The 19103-nt window shown below is 42.8% G+C and overlaps 1 protein-coding gene across 16 annotated transcripts in view; it reads left to right on the top strand.

The window, feature by feature from the left end:
- The window catches only part of LOC135517968 (regulator of G-protein signaling 3-like), a 206482-nt gene extending 187641 nt beyond the window's left edge, over positions 1–18841 (top strand). For 11 of the 16 annotated variants that reach the window (XM_064942715.1, XM_064942716.1, XM_064942712.1 and 8 more), the window contains 4 exons: positions 13223–13324; positions 14791–14852; positions 15989–16155; positions 16806–18841. In XM_064942715.1, the coding sequence (XP_064798787.1) occupies positions 13223–13324; positions 14791–14852; positions 15989–16155; positions 16806–17006 (532 nt within the window). In that variant the 3' untranslated portion in view covers positions 17007–18841. The other 5 variants (XM_064942723.1, XM_064942722.1, XM_064942728.1 and 2 more) reach the window with 5 other exon arrangements.
- Positions 18842–19103: the final 262 nt, after the last annotated feature.

The following is a 19103-nucleotide window of genomic DNA, read 5'->3' as shown; positions in this document are numbered from 1 at the left end:
ACAGATTTGTACCTTGTCAGCTCGGGGGTTTGAACTCGCAACCTTTCGGTTACTAGTCCAACGCTCTAACCACTAGGCTACACTGCCGCCCCTCAGCCAATACAAGTGTTTAAAGAAGCATATATTGTTTTTTACTTCAATGTGGAGTTAGGACTCAGGAGAGGCGGTGTACTCTGTTGTTTCAGAACAGGTAGGCTGCTCATATTTAAACAGCCTACCTGTTGGGAGACCATTGTATCCTACTGCTTCTCATTTTAGCCAACTTAATTCTGTAATTGTAAATCCATTTGCATTGCGACACATGGAGCCTCTGACGGTGCTGCTGCTTTGATTGACTGACAATAACAAGCTACATGTGAAAAGTGTGTCGGCTACTGGTCATAAAAATATTGTTATATTAAAATGTTAAATGTCATGTTCTATCCTAACGGCCTGTTTTGAATGAAATGTAAGATGGTGCGTGTACAGTGCATTCATAAAGTATTCAGAAAATGTGTCTTTTTCCAAATTTTGTTAAGTTACAGCCTTATTCTAAAACAAATTATATAGCTATTTCTCCTCATCAATCGACACACAATACCCCATAATAACAAAGCAAAAAAATGTTTTTGGGACATTTTTGCAAATGTATTAAACATTTAAAACGGTACTATTACATTTACATTAGTATTCAGACCCTTTACTCAGTACTTGGTTGAAGCACCTTTGGCAGCGATTGCAGCCTTGAGTCTTCTTGGGTATGACGCTACTAGCTTGGCACACCTGTATTTGGGGAGTTTCACACATTCTTCTCTGCAGATCCTCTCAAGCTCTGTCAGGTTGGATGAGGAGCGTTGCTGCACAGCTAATTTCAGGTCTCTCCAGAGATTATTTATCGGGTTCTTGTTTGGGCTCTGGCTGGGCCACTCAAAGACATTCAGAGACTTGTCCCGAAGTGTTCGTCGGGTTCTTGGTCACGTCTTTGACCAAGGCTCTTCTCCCATGATTGCTTAGTTTGGCCGGGTGGCCAGCTCTAGGAAGAGTCTTGGTGGTTTCAAACGTCTTCCATTTAAGAATAATGGAGGCCACGGGTGTTCTTGGGGACCTTCATTGCTGCAGAAATCTTTTGGTTCCCCTGACCTGTGCTGCGACACAATCCTGTCTCAGAGCTCTACGGACAATTCCTTCAACCTCATGGATTGGTTTTTGCTCTGACATGCACTGTCAACTGTGGGACCTTATATAGACAGTTGTGTACCTTTCCAAATCATGTCCAATCAATTGAATTTGCCACAGGTGGACTCCAATCAAGTTGTAGAAACATCTCAAGGATGATCAATGTAAACAGGCTCCACCTGAGCTATGAATACTTATGTAAATAAGGTATATCTGCTTTTCTGTTTTATACATTTGCAAAAAATTATAGAAACCTGTTTTCACTTTGCCATTATTGGGTATTGTGTGGATTGATGAGGGGGAAAAACTATTTTATCATTTTTAGAATAAGGCTGTAACGTAACAAAATGTGGAAAAAGTCAAGGGGTCTTCGGAATACTTTCCGAATGCACTGTATGTGTTGTCAAATGTGTGTGTTGAGGGGGATTCCTGTCCCATTATCGCCTCAGTGATTCATCAGCTGTTGATTGAGCCTTCTTCACACTATCACATTAAGACGAAAGGAGAATTCACAGCCAGAGGACAATGTCCATTTAAAATGGCTGCTCAGCCTGAATGCTGATAGCTACTCAGCATATTAACAGCTGCTGAAAATTAAAATCAGAAGCGTCAAAAGCCACATTTGAGCATAATCATTAAGTAAATACAATGTCATGTATTTTCAGTTTAGATGTTAATGGCATAAGTCACTACTTGACACATTCTGGTATCCCTCACCACTTTTTGAATGCCCCAGGATAGTCTGTTTACGCAGCTGAGAGTTTGAGAAGTTAAATGTGCAGTTGTTGAGAGGGATGTACCACACCTCCTACGTGTGTGTGTGTGTGTGTGTGCGTGCGTGCGTGCGCGTGTGACTAAAGTGTCTGTTCCCAAGTCCTTAAGTGTCACCTCAATGTCACACTTCCTCTGAAGTGAGTCTGCAGATGTAGGATCTTAATTTGAGCCAGATTGCTATAGCAGAAAAATAACCCTGCAGCATCAGGAAATGTGAATTATAATTAATGGACATTTTTCTAAGGGTTGATACATTTTTCAATAGGGCAAATCAAGCCTGAAATGTCAAAGTGGAAATTACAAGTTTGCAGCAACAAAATACTGATCAATTTAAATCCTACATATGTGCATGTTGAGTGGATGTCTATTGTTGTCTTCTCTTGGAGGTTTTTCCAATTTAGAATTTTCTGTCTCGCCTCAATTGAGCCAAATGTGACTGACCCAATTCCAATCTATGTTCTCGATATTTACGCCTAGTTAATAGGGATAGGGATAGGTGTTAGCGGGACACCAGTCGACAACATCCAGTACCTGTGTATGCTGTCTCGGGAATCTGGTCCTCTCTACCGGCTGATACCCCAGCCTATTCAGTATGAGATGGAGCTCCGGGAAGTTAGAACATGACACCCCAGATGTGGGGAATAATCATGTAAAACAGTATATGCAGTCACTTACACCATCAGGCATATGTGGGTTACAGCACAGCGGGTTACAAGAAAGCAGAATAGAGTTGTTGCTTTTGAGTAATTTCCCAAAAGCATAGGTAGGGAGGATATTGCTGAACCTGGGGATTGACGTGTACAACGGTTGGATTACAATTTAATTGTGTTGGGTTGGGGTTACAGGAGTATTTTCCTTAGGGTAATCACAGTTATATCTCGTACATGTTTCCAGTTAGTGTGTGCTACATATACTACCTTGATTAAGCACTTTGCTCAAGATGAATCTACAATGTCCTTTATTCGAACCCGTGACAATCTATTGAGTTACTCAACTATGCAGCTGTAAACTGCACCTGTCCCTACTACCCCCATGACCTTTTCTTTAACAGGTATTCTTTTTCTCTCCTTTTCACATCCATCCATCAGATTTCACTTTCTCCATTGTTTTCTTTTACCAGGAGACCGAGTTCAGTCTGAAACCTGAAGCCTTGTCTTTATAAATCATGCTCCTTCTTCCCCCTGGCTCTGTCTTTCATTCCTCCCCCCTTCCTTGGTGAAGACCTCTCAACCATCCCTCTGGGCCTCCGTATGTGTCTTGAACCTTTCCAGGCTTTATCTCCTCGTGATCTTACTCCTGGTCCAATCACCAAAGAGTGTATACACTATGCAACCTTCAGTCTTCTCAGGGGCCCCCCATACATACGTAGGAGGCCAGGTCAGGATACAAAGCTGTAGATCATTCCTGTGGCTCAAAGACCCCCTAAAGGCCGTCATTTACCGTGTGTGTGTGTGCACTTGGATGGAGTCAGATTTTTTTGGATCAATGCACGCCTTTTGTTTAACATGGTCCGTGTTTTGTAATTTTTTATTGTCTTCTCATTTGGGGTGAAAGCAAGGAAGAGGCGTCATCCCTTGCTAGCAGTAGCTAACTGACTTGAGCCTGACAAAAGCATAGCAAGCTAGCTAGCCTTTAGTTTTCCACATCTCCATGTGAAACAATCAGATTTATTGTTAAATAATATGCCCTAGCAATATTGTTATACTTGCTAGTGTGACTTCCAGTATTATCCCAGTTTAATATGCTGCTTCAATGTGTTCAGTTCCATCAGGTAACAATAGTGCTTCATATCAGAAGGCACGTGGCTACCAGCGTTTTTACCATTTTACCTCTCAACAAAATACCTTTCATTGTTTAAACAGTCGCTGAGATTATATTTAGTTATCAATGCAAAATTCTACTTTAGATGCACAGCCTATTTCAAGAAAGAATTATGTGAACCCTTTGGATTTACCTGGATTTCTGCATAAATTTGACATAAAATTTGAGTCACAACATTGTACAAACACAGTATGCTTAAACTAATAACACACAAATTATTGTATTTTTCTTGTCCATATTGAATACATTTATTTAATTTAAACATTCACAGTATAGGTTGGAAAAAGTATGTGAACCCCTAGGCTAATGACTTTACCAAAAGCTAATTGCAGTCAGGAGTCAACTAAACTGGAGTCGAATCAATGAGATGAGATTGGAGATTTTGGTTAGAGCTGCCCTGCCCCATAAAAAAACACTCACAAAATTGTTTGTGAACCATGCCTCAAAGAAAAGAGATCTCAGAAGACCTAAGATTAAGAATTGTTGACTTGCTTAAAGCTGGAAAGGTTTACAAAAGTATCTCTAAAAGTCAGTCCACGGTAAGACAAATTGTCTATAAATGGAGAAATTGCAGCACTGTTGCTACTCTCCCTAGGAGTGGCCATCCTGCAAAGATGACTGCAAGAGCACAGTGCAGAATGCTCAATGAGGTTAAGAATAATCCTAGTGTTTGCTAAAAACTTCCAAAAATCTCTGGAAGATGCTAACATCGCTGTTTGACGAGTCTACAATACATAAAACACTAAACAAGAAAAGTGTTCATGGGAGAACACCATGGAAGAAGCAACTGCTGTCCAAAAAAAACATTGCTGTACATCTGAATTTTGCAAAAGAGCACCTGGATGTTCCACAGCGCTACTGGCCAAATATTCTGTGGACAGATGAAAATAAATTTGTGTTGGTTGGAAGGAACAGGCACAGCACACCAACATCAAAACCTCAACCAAACTATAAACTATGGTGGAGGGAGCATCATGGTTTGGGACTGCTTTGTTGCCTCAGGGCCTGGACAACTTGCTATCATCGCCGGAAAAATTAATTGCCAAGTTTATCAGGACATTTTGTAGGAAGATGTTTGCAGGAAGATGTAAGGCTATCTGTCCACCATTTGAAACTCAACATAAGTTAGGTGTTGCAACAGGACAACAGCCCAAAACACAGACATAAATCAACAACAGAATGGCTTGAACACCTTCTGGACTCCACCTTCTGGAGTGGCCCAGTCAGTCCTGACCTCAACCCGATTGAGAGGCTGTGGCATGACCTCAAGAGAGACATTCACACCAGACATCCCAAGATTATTGTGAAAGTGAAACAGTTTGTAAAGAGAAATGGTTCAAAATTCCTCCTGACCGTTGTGCAGATCTGATCCTCAACTACAGGAAACGTTTGGTTGAATTTATTGCTGCCAAAGGAGGGTCAACCTGTTATTAAGACCAATTTATGCAGATGTCCATGTAATTCCAAAGGGTTCACATACTTTTTCCAAGCAACAGCTTCATTGCCTACACAATACTGCCCCCAAAACAGCGTAATGAACTCTCCCTAGAGTCACAGATTTGAATCTGTGCAAAAGTCTGTTGATATAGCAACACCTGTCATGTAAGCAGGACTATGTTCTACAAGGAGCCGCCCATTTTGTGATATGCATAGTTTACGTAAGGTCTGTAGAACCCTTAAAGCCCAATGTTTAACACACATTTCCACTTATGTACGTAGGGAGAAAATCAACACATGAGATTGTTTTTAGGAAAACTATGCAATATGGGCTCAATGCGAGTGCAACTTGATGTTTTGCATAAATCGTGCATTGATGTTGCTGGACATGTTTGTGTTGTGCATTCGTATCTCACGTTCAGAATCCTGAGTAGGAATAAACCTATAACTCTTTGTGGAATGGAAAACAATTGCAACAATGTTTCCTGGTATTTAATACTCTGCTATTCAAGACTATAATGGACATTAAGCTTGGACTGTTAATTGGCTAATAAGTATTAATGAATGGTGCTGGGTAAGGGCTAACTGGTGACTGTGGCATAGCCTTAGTGTCTGCTTTGAGGTGGGTGTTGTAGCTCACACCGGTTGACCGTGCTAAATACTGCCCAGTAGGGGATTATAAGTGGGGAGGGAGCAGGAGTTATCAGTCATACTGTACCTGTGTTAAGTTTATTCAGACACAGAGTGGTGACACTTGGTTTTTGGATGGCCTATAGCGAGAGTCTGTTGCAGCTGAAACGTTAGGAGCCTCAGGAAGCAGAATGTGTAGGTTTTTGAAGAGCATATTTGATTGAATTCTAGACAAAGTTTGTAAGAGGGAACCTGTGTTTAATGCTGAGTAGGTATGGCCTTTATCCAGGCAGGCTACTAGACAGGCCACTATCTCCTCACCTAGCCCCCTGTCCCTCTTTCTCTCATTCCGCTCCACCCCATACACACACGCGCGCAAGCTTTCACACACTTACACACTTACACACTTACACATATACACACACACACACACACACACACACACACACACACACACACACACACACACACACACACACACACACACACACACACACACACACACACACACACACACACACACACACACACACACACGCACACACACACCAGACGAAAGGATAACATTACACCAGATGTGCTAGTATAATATCCACCTGTTGTTGTGCTACATGACAGGAAAAAAAGTCAAATGGTGGAAATGGAATTTCGATTTTTCGATTTTTTTTCGAGTCATCTCTAGTTATGTCTACTAGTGATAGTGAAGATGGATGTCATATTGCTGTAGTAGTAGTAATAGCGAGTTCTACAAGGTCAATATTAGTTGTTGCAGCATTTGTAATAGTCTAGTATTAGAGGGTTTACTAATTACTGTTGCAGAGGTAATAGCAGTAACAGGTGTAGTTGTAACAGTAGTAGCTATTAAGTGATTATATATTTGTGAAAATGAAAGCATTTCCTACCCCATAAAACCCAGGCTTGTTCGGGCTTAGATAGAATGCAGCTCCATCCTCTCAGAATAGCACCTTGTGATTGGGTGAGCCTTGAGCCCGCCTCCCCTGGCCCCTGGACTATATAAAGCTACAGCAGAGCCTCTCCGGGTTAGAGGAATGTGACAACTGAATTACCCCTGCCCCGAGCACAGCGCTCTGACGCTCTGACACACACACTATACACACAGGACTACACACAGGACCCTAAAGACTTGTGCCCATGTTCCCTGCTATGGTTGACTTCTCGGAGAAGTACCTGGAAAGGTAAGAAGTTGGAACCCATGGGTAGTATGCTCTGTGTGCTCTCTGCTGCATTAGGAAGAGGGAGGGAGAGAAGGAGGGAGATGATGTTTTAGGCTCTGTGGGGTACTACTGAAAAGTTGTTAGGAGGCCAGCTGACCTCTCTTCTGAATCTCATTTGACAGTCGCTGGGTGAGAGGACTCCCGTGTGATTAAAACTATTTTGAGGAGACTTCAACTTGTAGCTAAAGATTGGCCTTGTCTTTTAATAATTGGCCTGGATTTCTTATGTGGTCTCTGTGGTTTGTTAGGTGGGTAATGTTGATCATTTAGATTTACATTTGGCAGATGGCTCATTTAAGAGGGGACGGGTCCGTGCAGTGTTGACCTATATATACTGAACAATGTAGGAACATTTCTACGTTCAGCATTTGCCTTGGTTTGAAAAGAATGTACTACTATATTTCCAGACAGAATTCAGATGCTCTCAGGAGCTCGTGCAAAAGCACATTTCTGTCCCAGTGTGTTTGTCTGCTCTACCTCTATGCCATAGAATGACTCTGGAAACCCACATTCTTATTTACTCTGTGGTAAAAGAACGTGAGGACCCTACTGTCCCTTGCTCCATGATATCTCCATGTTGTTGTTGTTGTTGTTGTTGTCCTCATTGTGGGGAATAACAGGGACATGTGCATCTATGCCATGTTATGCAGACGCGCACATGTACACACACACACCTTGTTATTTTTAGTATGACTTTGCTATTGATTACTGCATTGTTGGGGTTCGAGCTTGCAAGAAAGACATATCACTGTGCATGTGACATTAAAACTTGAAACAGACACACAGAGGCGAGGTATGTGTGTGTTCTGTGTACACGGTGCAGGGCCAGGCACATAATCTACTGCAAACAGCCAGAGTGGCAGACGGGGCAAAAACAAGCCCAAAGGTTACCTCCTATCCCTTTACCCTCTAGTCTACGCCTTCCCCTGGCTGTAGTGGATGGGGCTGCCTGGAGGTGTGGAGAGGGGATCCAGTACACCGTGGGAAACAGAGCCACTGGGTGGAACAGGAAGGTGGGATGTATAAGGGATCCACTTCAAAGCAACAGCAGCTGTGTTTTAACAACCCTGATGAACTGACATGGTGGAAACATCTAGTACAGTAGGTTAGAGCAGGACTGACTGTAGGCACCAGACAATGGGTGCTGATAGGCAGGCGTTTTCTTTGATTCTATAGTGGGACTTGACAGTAATATGCATACGTGCATCTTTCATGCTTCTATACATGTATAACTCTGTTGTATACATTGGTGAAAGTCATCCAGTAAAATATTATTATGAGTAAATGTCTTAAAGTATTTGGTTTAATATATATTTAATTGTGCACGTTGCAGAAATCACTTCGCCATTTCCTCATTGCTAAAATTCTTTGTTGTGCCATCCTAACCGCTGTGAAATGTATTTTCAATTACAAAAAATATTGTTTGAAGCTGGTGTACAAAACCGGAAGTAAAATACGCAAAAATGAAATTTAAGAATATGGAGCATAGAAATAGCGCACATACTGCTTCTTAGACTTGCTTTCACTGAGAATGACAGACCGATAACTGATATTTCTATGTGAATTTGGTCCGTAGCCCAAAAAGTTACATATTGCAGCTTTAAGTATCAAATTGTAAATCTAATTGCTGAAATATACTTGACTTCAACAGGATCGGTGTCCCGTCCACGGGACGGTTGAGCAAACGTAGGCTAATGCGATTAGCATGAGGTTGTAAGTAACAACAATATATTCCAGGACATAGACATATCTGATATTGGCAGAAAGCTTCAATTCTTGTTAATCTAACTTCGCTGTCCAATTTACTGTCGCTATTATAGTGAAAGAATACCATGCTATTGTTTGAGGAGAGTGCACAATTTTGAACATGAAAGTTATTAATAAACAAATTAGGCACATTTGGGCAGTCTTGATACAACATTTTGAACAGAAATGCAATGGTTCATTGGATCAGTCTAAAACTGTGCACATGCACTGATGGCATCTAGTGGCCAAAATCTAAATTGCACCTGGGCTGGAAAAATACATTATGGCCTTTCTCTTGCATTTCAGAGATGATGGTACAAAAAAATACAAAAGAACGGTTGTTTTTTTCTTTGTATTATATTTTACTATATATATTGTGTTATATTCTACTACATTCCTTTCACATTTTCATAAACTTAAAGTTGTTTCCTTTCAAATGGTACCAAGAATAAGCATATCCTTGATTCAGGTCCTGAGCTACAGGCAGTTAGATTTGGGTATGTCATTTTAGGAGAAAATTGAGAGAAAAAAAGTCTAATCCTGTATCAAAAGTAAAAATACAAATCATTTCAAATTCCTTATTTTAATCAAACCAGACGGCACCATTTTCTTGTTTTTATTTATTTAAGGATAGCCAGGGACACACTCCAACACGCAGACATAATTTAGAAATGAAGCATGTGTGTTTAGTTTGTCCGCCAGAGGCAGTATGGATGACCAGGGATGTTCTCTTGATAAGTGCGTGAACTGGACCATTTTCCTGTCCTTTCCTGTCCTGTAATGAGTACTTTTGGGTGCTAAGGAAAGTGTATGGAGTAAAACGTTATTTTCTTTAGGAATGTAGTGAAAAGTAAAAGTTGTCAATTTTTTAAATTGTAAAGTACAGGTACCCCCAAATACTTCAGTAGTACTTAAGTACTTTACACATGGGTACTATACTATGTTATTACTTTGTTGTTGCACATTTCTAGTACATCAATGCAGTTCTTTATCTCGCAATGTGATCTACTGTTGGTGTTGACATGCCTGCCTGTAGCCCCCGTGGTTGTTAGTCAGTCAGTCAGTCAGACAGTCACACTCTAGCACATCTACAGTACATTTGCAGTGTGTCTCTCTGCACCTCCCCAGCGCTCCAGCTCTCCCCTTGAGTTCTTAGTGCCTAGCTAGCTAGAGATCCCTGGGAGCGTGGCCCAGTTTCACGGTACCAGTATTAGCTTGGAGAGAGGCTATTACTGTCTCTAATGTGAGCCAGGAGAAGTGGGAATAACACGAAGACCTGAGATAATTGCAGCGCCAAAGACCCTCCAGCCCCCTCTACACGGACACAAGTACGCACACACACCCGTCTCTGCCTGGCAGATAGGGAACATGGGAGGGAACAGAAGTATTTTCTGGATGGATGGGATTAGAGAGCATCTCCCGTAGAGGGATGTTGCCCTTTTTGAAGCAGATTGCCCTGTCAGGGTTAGGGCTATGTTTAATGAAGAGAGGAACACACATAACGTCTTCCACTGCCGCTGGTGGGTGGGCGATTAGCTCTGTAGCCGGGGTATGTTATGCAGAGTTAGGAGTGGTGGGAGAGGGTTTGAGGGTTAAATGCAGGAGACAAAGAGATGAGACAAGGAGAGCAGACAATGCTGGGCCTCTCTGTCTCTCTGTCTCTCTGTCTCTCTCTCTTTCCTTGATCCCCTCTTGCCCCTTCACCTCTTTGCAGTACTAGTTGTTCTCCCAGCAGGTTGTTTGTTTTCCTGGGGTAGCTAGCCTGGGGGCAGGGGGCCTGACGACACCCAGCCGTGTGGTGAACAAGCTAACTGAGCTGTGTAGAATGTGTCCCCTGCCTGCCCTTTGTGGCTGTGTGGCTGTGTTGTCTTCCCTGTGCCGAATGGGGACTCTGATACTGGCCTTTGCTGTAGCCTTCAGCCCCTTAGGCCCAGTGTATGAACTAATAATCACAGAAGCAATGTGATAGATGGTCGTGGCCAGAGAGCTGCCATGTGTGTAACCTCCTTATCACTGCCTCAGCCTAAGTCACGTTTCAGCAGCCTCACATGTGCTTGGCTCTCAATAACACGTATAGACTCATGGCATAGGATTATAGAATGGAATTTACACAAACAAGTAGGCTATTCAACTACTGAAATATTGAGATGGTTTGAATGGATTGTAGGATGGTCTGTTAAGCAAAATTACATTTTACTGTAGTTTTCATCACTATAGTGTAGTTTATTCCTCCCAAGAATTGTGAGATTTGTAAATCAGAAGGGGATTTTTACTGTCATCATCTTTTAAAACCAAACAATTTAAAGTAATTATTCTGCCACAGTACATTAACATGTTGAGAATGGAGGGCCATATCTCTGTAGTACACTAATCCAGCCAGAAAGTGGCAATGTAGAGTTGTGAATTCAGATCCCTCTCCCAGTTCTCACTGACCAGTGTTCACAGCCCTGTCATAGATTTCCACCCAGCCTGGCCCAGCGTAGTTCACTCAAGTTGTATTGAAACCAGACATGCATAATAAATGGTATCATTAGGCTTGCAAATATTTGCCAGCGCTCCTAAAAAACGAGTCCCTTTTCTCACATATGTTGGCATGGCACCCCTATTCGGCTTTAACCTCACATAGTTATAAGCCAAATGGCGATGGACACTAGAAACAGAGCAATCAAATACATTCCACTGCTCTATGATGATTTTATGCCTTTCCAAAACAGCTTTTTATTTGAGGTAGTGTGCTGACCTCAGACTGGTGACTGGGTTGTCGAGAGAAAAGCTGTGCCAGAGGTAGAGTTGAATGTTTTTCACCACATCAAACAACCCAATTGTACTTCACACTAGAGCTAGCTCTTCATCTGGATAGAGCATGGTTTCATGCAGCCCTACTCTGGAATATTAAAATCATGCCCATTACAACACCTATAACCTTTTATGGTGCCTTGTTAAAGATCACCTTCTGTTTTTAGATGAATCACAATGGCTGCTAAGCCTGTCACCCAGATAGCCCTAAAAAAATACACACTAATCAGCAACAGGATTTTAGAAAAAGATTGTTCACATTCCTTGAGGTCTGCCTTTTTTTATTTTTACAATCAATTTCCTGATCTCGCTCAGTGAGGAATGCAGAGATATCCGGTGTCAGGGGGACGCGATGGAGGGGGTTGCACATGGTCCCCTCTCTCTCTCTCTCTCTCTCTCTCTCTCTCTCTCTCTCTCTCTCTCTCTCTCTCTCTCTCCCATCCTGCTGAAGAGATAGGAGAGGGGAGAAGAAGTTCTGTCTAGAATGCCTTCAGAGCCACTTCCAGAAGCTTCGCCACGAGGAGACAATAACACTCTAACCAGCCTCAGCTTGAGGACATGTTTTAATTTTTTTATGGCTGGAAAACCCACATGATCAGGTGCACGGAGAGGGCCTTTGGATACTGGCAGAGAGAGGGTGAGGATGTACATGGGTACAGTATGCATGTGTGTGTTTAAATGTGTGTGTGTTAGCATTTATACTGAATGTGTGTGCGTTTTCAGGCTCAAAAAATGAAATGCTTTTTTGGGTTTGGTGGTCTCACTGGGGCTCTTTGTGGCATTAGGCCAGCTGACAGTGACTAGGACAGCGGCGTGTTCGCGCGTGAGCTAATAGCTAATACACAGTGGAAATCAACCAGGAAATGGGAATCGTGTGGGGTCGTGTCCCTTTGAGGAAGCATGTGAGGTCAGAGGGAGGAGCCAGGAGCCAGCCAGGGATTGTTGGAAAGCATGGAAGACTAGGGTCTCTGGGGAGATGGTGATGGGAAAGGGAGATGCAGGGTGTTGTTGATGGTGGGGGGTATAGTTTGGGTGATGGAGGTGGAGGGGGTGCAGCTGTGCACCGTGTCCCGTCCCGAGGGCCCCGGCCCTGGGTTATCTCCCTCTCAGCGTCCCTTTCGGCACCTGGAGAATGGTGTGATCGCTCAGAGGAGTGAGTCTCTCCTCCTTCACTGCCAGATTCACTCACTCCCTGCACAAGGACCTGCCAGGGATAGAACTAGAGGAGAGATATATTGAAAGAAGACATTGACAACGTAGAGGGAGAGATACTAGCTGTCACTGTGCTGTAACTTCCACTGGACACCACTCTACTCTACTGCACTTGAATATCCTGCTGAAGTCTGAAATGTATACAGCCCTGGCACTTTTTCCCTCTTCTGATTTTGAGCATATGGAACTGATCTGAACCGCTGGAGTTTGTCTTTAAACTTGAGCTGTGTTTACCATGACTTGGATTTCATTGTTTTGTTTTTAATTTCTGGAAGACTCAACCCCCTTCTTCCCACTTGGTCCCTTTCTTCATTTTTCTCTGTTTTTCTCTCTCCATTTCTTTTTCTTTCTTTCTTTCTTTCTTTCTTTCTTTCTTTCTTTCTTTCTTTCTTTCTCTCTGTCCTTCCCATACTCAGGGCCAAAGACATGAAGAACCGGCTTGCTTTCCTGAGGAGGAGGAATGAGTCTCCCGGAAGCAACCCAGCTGGAAAATTCGACAAGTCCTTGAAGTCAGTAAAGTGAGTTTTTTTTGTGTGTAGCTATGTGTGTTTGTCAGTGTGTTTGTCGTGTGTGTTTGTCACATGCCCGCATTCTGGGTCCCACCCCAGCTGATGATGACTTGGCTCAGAGAGACAGTCTACTTGGCACTGTGAAGAAACGCTTGTAAAGCCACTGAGAGAAAGACAGAAATTAAGGAGGGAAGAAAGGAGGAGTGATAACTGATTAATTAATGTCTCAATGTGTTTAACCATCTCTGGTTGATCCGTAAGCTAAGACGGATGTGATTGCCGTTACAGGTTAGGTAGATGTTATGGCTTTGGTAAAGGCAGCCATATAGTTATTTTATGTTCCTATTTCTACCTGTTTAAATAGAGAATGTTTCAGAGAGTGTATCTGTATTAGATTTCATGTATGTGGTCTGGTGGTTGATTTTGAGTTGCAACATTGTGAAATGTTGATGGATCAGTGATGGGTGAACTCTTGTAACAGAGCGATAGGTCCAGTCAATATCCATGGTTAAATATATATTTCTATACTGTATTTATACTGTAGCTATTTGGCTAGTTTGATTGACAAAACGGATCCTGGTCCCGTACAATGGCTAATGTATGTCTAATGTATAGTCTGCCATTGCGTCTTTAGAGTATGCGCGCTTGAACACAAGCGGCATCTTCTCAACTGCTATTTAAATTCAAGCGTGCATCATGTAATAAATATCGCCCAGCAACCGTAACAGAGCGAGCAGGAGGTCCATTTGTTTTGTGTATGTGAAAGTAGTCAGTCATACATTATACTGTATTATGCAATGTTGTAGAGAGAGACATACATGTTTTGTCCACAGAGAGAGAATTTATTCATGGAGCCAGTTGCAACACTAACTGACTAACTAAAAAAAAAGTAAATAAGGTAGAAAATGGTAACAAAGAACCAGTAGTGTCTCTGCATGTAGTGTTATTAGAATTGATTCAAATGGTTGGGTCCTATATTCCTCTGTTGCCATGTCATTAAGGCTGCAGATTTGTTGAAGGAAAATACGTTTATCCTCTATCAGAGAGCAGAGCGAATGAGGGAAGCAAGGGGCGGGCATAAAAGCTAGGGGGTGGACCTCAGGTTCAAACCCTCACCCCATTGGCCGGCTTACTCCCTCCCCTCCCTGCCTCCCGAGCTGCAGTGAGAGGGAGTATAAGATGAGTAGTCTAGTGGAGGAAGTTAGACAGTTTTAGGCACACACACTCATATCCACTCACACACGCTTGCTCACACACAGCCCCAGAGTGCCAGAGAGTGTGAAAGCGAGAAAAACAAAGAAAGAGAGAATAAGAAGAAGAAATAGTAATTGAACAGAGGACTAGCCAAAGGACCACACTGACGCTCCTTACCAGTCCAGTGCAGTACAGTGGAGCACAGAGCTTCGGATGGGTCACACTATGAGAAACCTGGCAGAGATGGGCTTGCTAAAGAACCGCTCCGCTTTCATTTGCAGGCCCACCCCGGAGGAGGCACTCAAATGGGGGGAATCTCTGGACAAGCTGCTGGCCCATAAATGTAAGTTTGCCTTTCCTTCTTATTCTTCTCCTTCTTTATTCTCTCCATCCATTTAATCAATCTAACCCACGGGGATAAAGGAAATGACTAATGCCCATCCCGGTTGATTGCCATATGTGTGTCTGGTTTAAGTTGAACTGAAGCATGGGGAACAATTGCATTGATTATGAATAAGGAACAATGTGCATGTGTTATGGGGGGTGGGGGTTGGTGTCTGGTACGGGTTGTAAATATGCTCATATTGACGTGCATTAAGCATGCATGCCTTGCTTGTGCTTGTTGCTTTTGTGATGTGAATTCAGTGTGTGTGTGAGTTGTTGCACGCCTGCAGTGAATGGGCAGTCTGAGGCACTCTGCTGCAGCTCTCCCACTAATCCCAGTGGATGAATAGAACCATGCATTAGTGTATGGGGAGAGCGACCAGATTATAGGCTAGGTGGCTGATAGAGAGAGGGAGAGAGAATGCTTCAGAGTAGTGTTACTATATTTATATTCTTCCATAATTCATAGCCTTGGTCTGAGTGCTGTGAGGTTGGTTGTTCAAATCCCTATTCAACTCCCTCTCTTAGCGGAACAACACTTTAGTGAGACAACACTTGAATCCCTTTCTTTTCCTCCCTTTTGCTCTCAGTTTAATGTTATCTCCCCAAGGGGGTTCATGTGAACGGAAAGGTGTGGGCGACCAGGCAGGGTGGGAATCTGCTTCCTGCTATTCTTACCCTGCTGATGGCTTTTCCTTATGTAATTAAAAACACCAATCTCAATAGCCAAATCAACAGAAATGTATTGACAAGCAAACTGACCCCACCTAGAACAAGAAAGGCTTCTCTTTGTTCAGAGACGACATTGAAAAAGGCATTCCAATTACTGGTGTCGATGACAGGAAAAAGTAACAGCGTATAGTGTAGGGTCAGTGGGGTGATGCTGGATAATTGTTGCATATGGGAGGTGACTGGATAGGTGTCTCAGGGGTGACTGCATGCTGGCTTTGGTAGTCCCCTTTTTAACAGCGTGATTCAATGGACTTGGCTACTGTGCTAATTTAGGTAGTCTCCCACATTGAGAGAGATGCAGCTGTGTTGCCATGGCTCTCCAGTCACATCCTCTAACCCACACCTCTGTCTTTCATCTTTCAGATGGCCTGGCAGCATTCAGAGCTTTCCTGCGCACAGAGTTCAGCGAAGAGAATCTGGAATTCTGGCTAGCATGCGAGGATTACAAAAAGATTAAATCGCAATCCAAGATGGCGTCCAAAGCCAAGAAAGTATTTGCTGAATACATCGCCATCCAGTCTTGTAAAGAGGTGAGCAGCAATCCCCATACAAACACAGACCCGTACCCACAAAGGATGGCGGAAAATACCATTAAACTGTCATTTACCCTCTCCAGCCATTAGGCAATGTTTATACCTAAATGAGCTCTCCATTACCATTTTCCAAATTGTTTACTTTGACTTACTGGAAAAGACTTAGTCAGTGTCCCCTCAATTAAGATAGTGTTCTCTAATTCCAACCTCACTTGTCTTGATTCAGCCTTTTTCGAATGTCCGCTTCTAACTCCTGCCTGACAGAAACTAGGCCATGAATGAACTTGTTCCTGCTGTAAATAGAAAAAGCAGTGATTTTTGGCCGGCCTCCTCATCATTGTTCCCCTGCTAAAGATGTTAGGTGATGAATGTGTAATGCCTGTCAGAAGGTGCTCCCACAAGGGAATGAGTGAGCTGGAGAGGACGTGAGATCATTCCAGACAAACGGGCTTTCTTTGGCCGCCTGACACGCACCAAATAGACTCCCTCACTTTTCCCCTTTCCCTTTTTGTTTCAAACCTGGAGAGCCGGGTGGAAACTTCAAGTCACAAATCAGCCCCAACAACTGGAACCAGTTATCAGTAGCACTGAAACTAACCTGTTCTGCTGCTTCTTCCCTTCCCTCCTTCCCTCGTTCCCTTTCTCAGGTGAACTTGGACTCGTACACCCGAGAGCACACCAAGGACAACCTTCAGAATGTGACGCGTTCCTGCTTCGACCTGGCCCAGCGCAGGATATATGGCCTGATGGAGAAGGACTCATACCCCCGCTTCCTCCGCTCAGAGCTCTACATGGACTTAGTCAACCAGAAGAAGGCCAGCACCACGTCCACCTCCTCATCGTCGTAAACACACCGAGAGAGAAAGTGAGAGACAACGACGAAAGAGAGAAAACATTGACTTGAAAGCAGGGGTGTTGATTTTTTTTATACGTTCGCTGTTTTGTTTTGTTTTTGCCATCTTCCTGTCCCACTATAATTTGGGTGTGAGAGAGACAGAAAGCTAGGCTGTGGCATTGAGGGGGATGTTGCTTACACAACGACCATGATGACGGACCGATGGTGGATGGATGAAGGGATGGAGAGGAGAGCCCAGTCAGGACAGCTGGTCAAGTCGTGGCTGCTGGACGCTTCTCTGATCACTCTCATTGATAATTGATCACTGTCTGTCATAACGATATACGTTGGTTTGTCCGGACGTAATGTAGAAAGGATGGGGTGCTGAAACCTCCGCAGACATGAAGACAGTCCGGTACTGTTTTGGCGCTTTTGTTGATATTTTCCTTCTTTTTGTTTTACACCCCCCATTCTCCTCCTCCATTAGAGTTCAAATGCTGTTGGTACGACGCAAAGGTTTGTTTTGTCCTAGATTCTCAATGTCTCACAATGACCATTTCTAAACGGGCTGCGAGAAAAAGGAGAAACGTGATAGCTGGATCATTGTCTGGATGACTGGACGAAAGGCCACTTTTTGTTTGGTTTTGCATCTTTTTTTCTGTTCACGGTGAAACACAACTCTCTCAAGCACAGTCAGCATCTGTTCTGTTCAGCATTCTCTCACAGGGTCTCACCTTGTCGCATTCATCCAAATCATACAGCAAAAGACACTGAGAAACAGAGGGAAAAGAGAGAGAGAGAAAGATGGAAAAATATCAACAATGGAACGGACCAAAACTGCAAAAGCAGAGATGTGCCACTCTAACTCGAAAAGACTTGCTGCCTGTTTCCAAAGACCGTCGAAAAAAGAGAAGTAACACTTGACTGTGTTCTGATAAGCAATTCATTGTAGCGCCACCTAGACTCAACGAGGCAGCATTCTCAGGACATTAAGGCACTTGACTATGAAGCTTCCAAGCTTGATTTTTATTGTTATTCATTTTTGTTTTTACACATAACATGTTTTTGTTTTTTTATCGTTTTAAGTTCAAACCTGCACTCCATAAGTATACTGAGCAATACTGTTGGGAGGTTGCTCTTTTCATAGACATAAAAAATAAAACAAACGCTTCACCTGTACAAAGGTCTGCCTATTTATTTAGATATCTTGCTGGATGCTTCACCCATTGCACTCAGATGAAAGCTCTCCCTTCCCCTAACAACAAACCAGGTCCACCGCTGTCCTGGCTTTAAGTGCAATATGTTTTTGTTTATTTTCCTTTTTTTCCATTTTTATCCGAAAGACAATGTCTTGAGCTCTGTATTATACACTTTATTTGTAAGAGTTGTGCTGCAAAATTCTGCTATAAAGTTGATTTACAGTTTAAGTAATTAATCAAGAATAGATACATGCATTTAAGCAAGTCATTCTAACTGTGTACCCTGGCAGCAGGCAGCTAGGGGTTAAGGATGTACATATAATTCTTTAAGAAAATAAAGAAAAAAAACAGAAAAAAACAAGAGGTTTCACTTGTGTTGAGCTGGAACCTGGCTGTATCTATGTAAATATGAGAGACTCAAAGCTATAAGATGACATGTATTGTTATAGAAATGAGGAAGGGTGGCTACGGTCTGCCCTTTCCTGGTCATACACTGCTTGTCAGGAGTTTTCTGAAATGTATTTGATCATTTTCATTGTTTACAATTCAAACGCATCTCCCAAGATAGCAAGCGAAAAAGACAATAGAAATACATTTGGTGTTATTGCTGAAAATAAATAAAATAACCAACTGGTGAAATGATAAATAATGTCTCTGAATTTTAATTCGCTGGGAATTGTATGTCATATCAGTATGTCCACTTTGTTACATGTTGCTAATCCAAGAAATTAGCTGGAGAAGAAATACATACGCATATCCAACATCTATTACAGTATGAGCGCCAATGTATTAAGAACAAATTCTTATTTTACAATGACGGCCTCCCCTAACCCCTAATGCTGGGCCAATTGGAACTCGCCGATCACGGCCGGGATCCAACCCGGGATCGAATCGGTTTGCAGTGACACCTC

This window comes from Oncorhynchus masou, chromosome 28, assembly GCF_036934945.1.
Source record: "Oncorhynchus masou masou isolate Uvic2021 chromosome 28, UVic_Omas_1.1, whole genome shotgun sequence".
NCBI lineage: Eukaryota > Metazoa > Chordata > Actinopteri > Salmoniformes > Salmonidae > Oncorhynchus > Oncorhynchus masou.
This window is presented reverse-complemented; position numbering and strand designations above follow the sequence as displayed.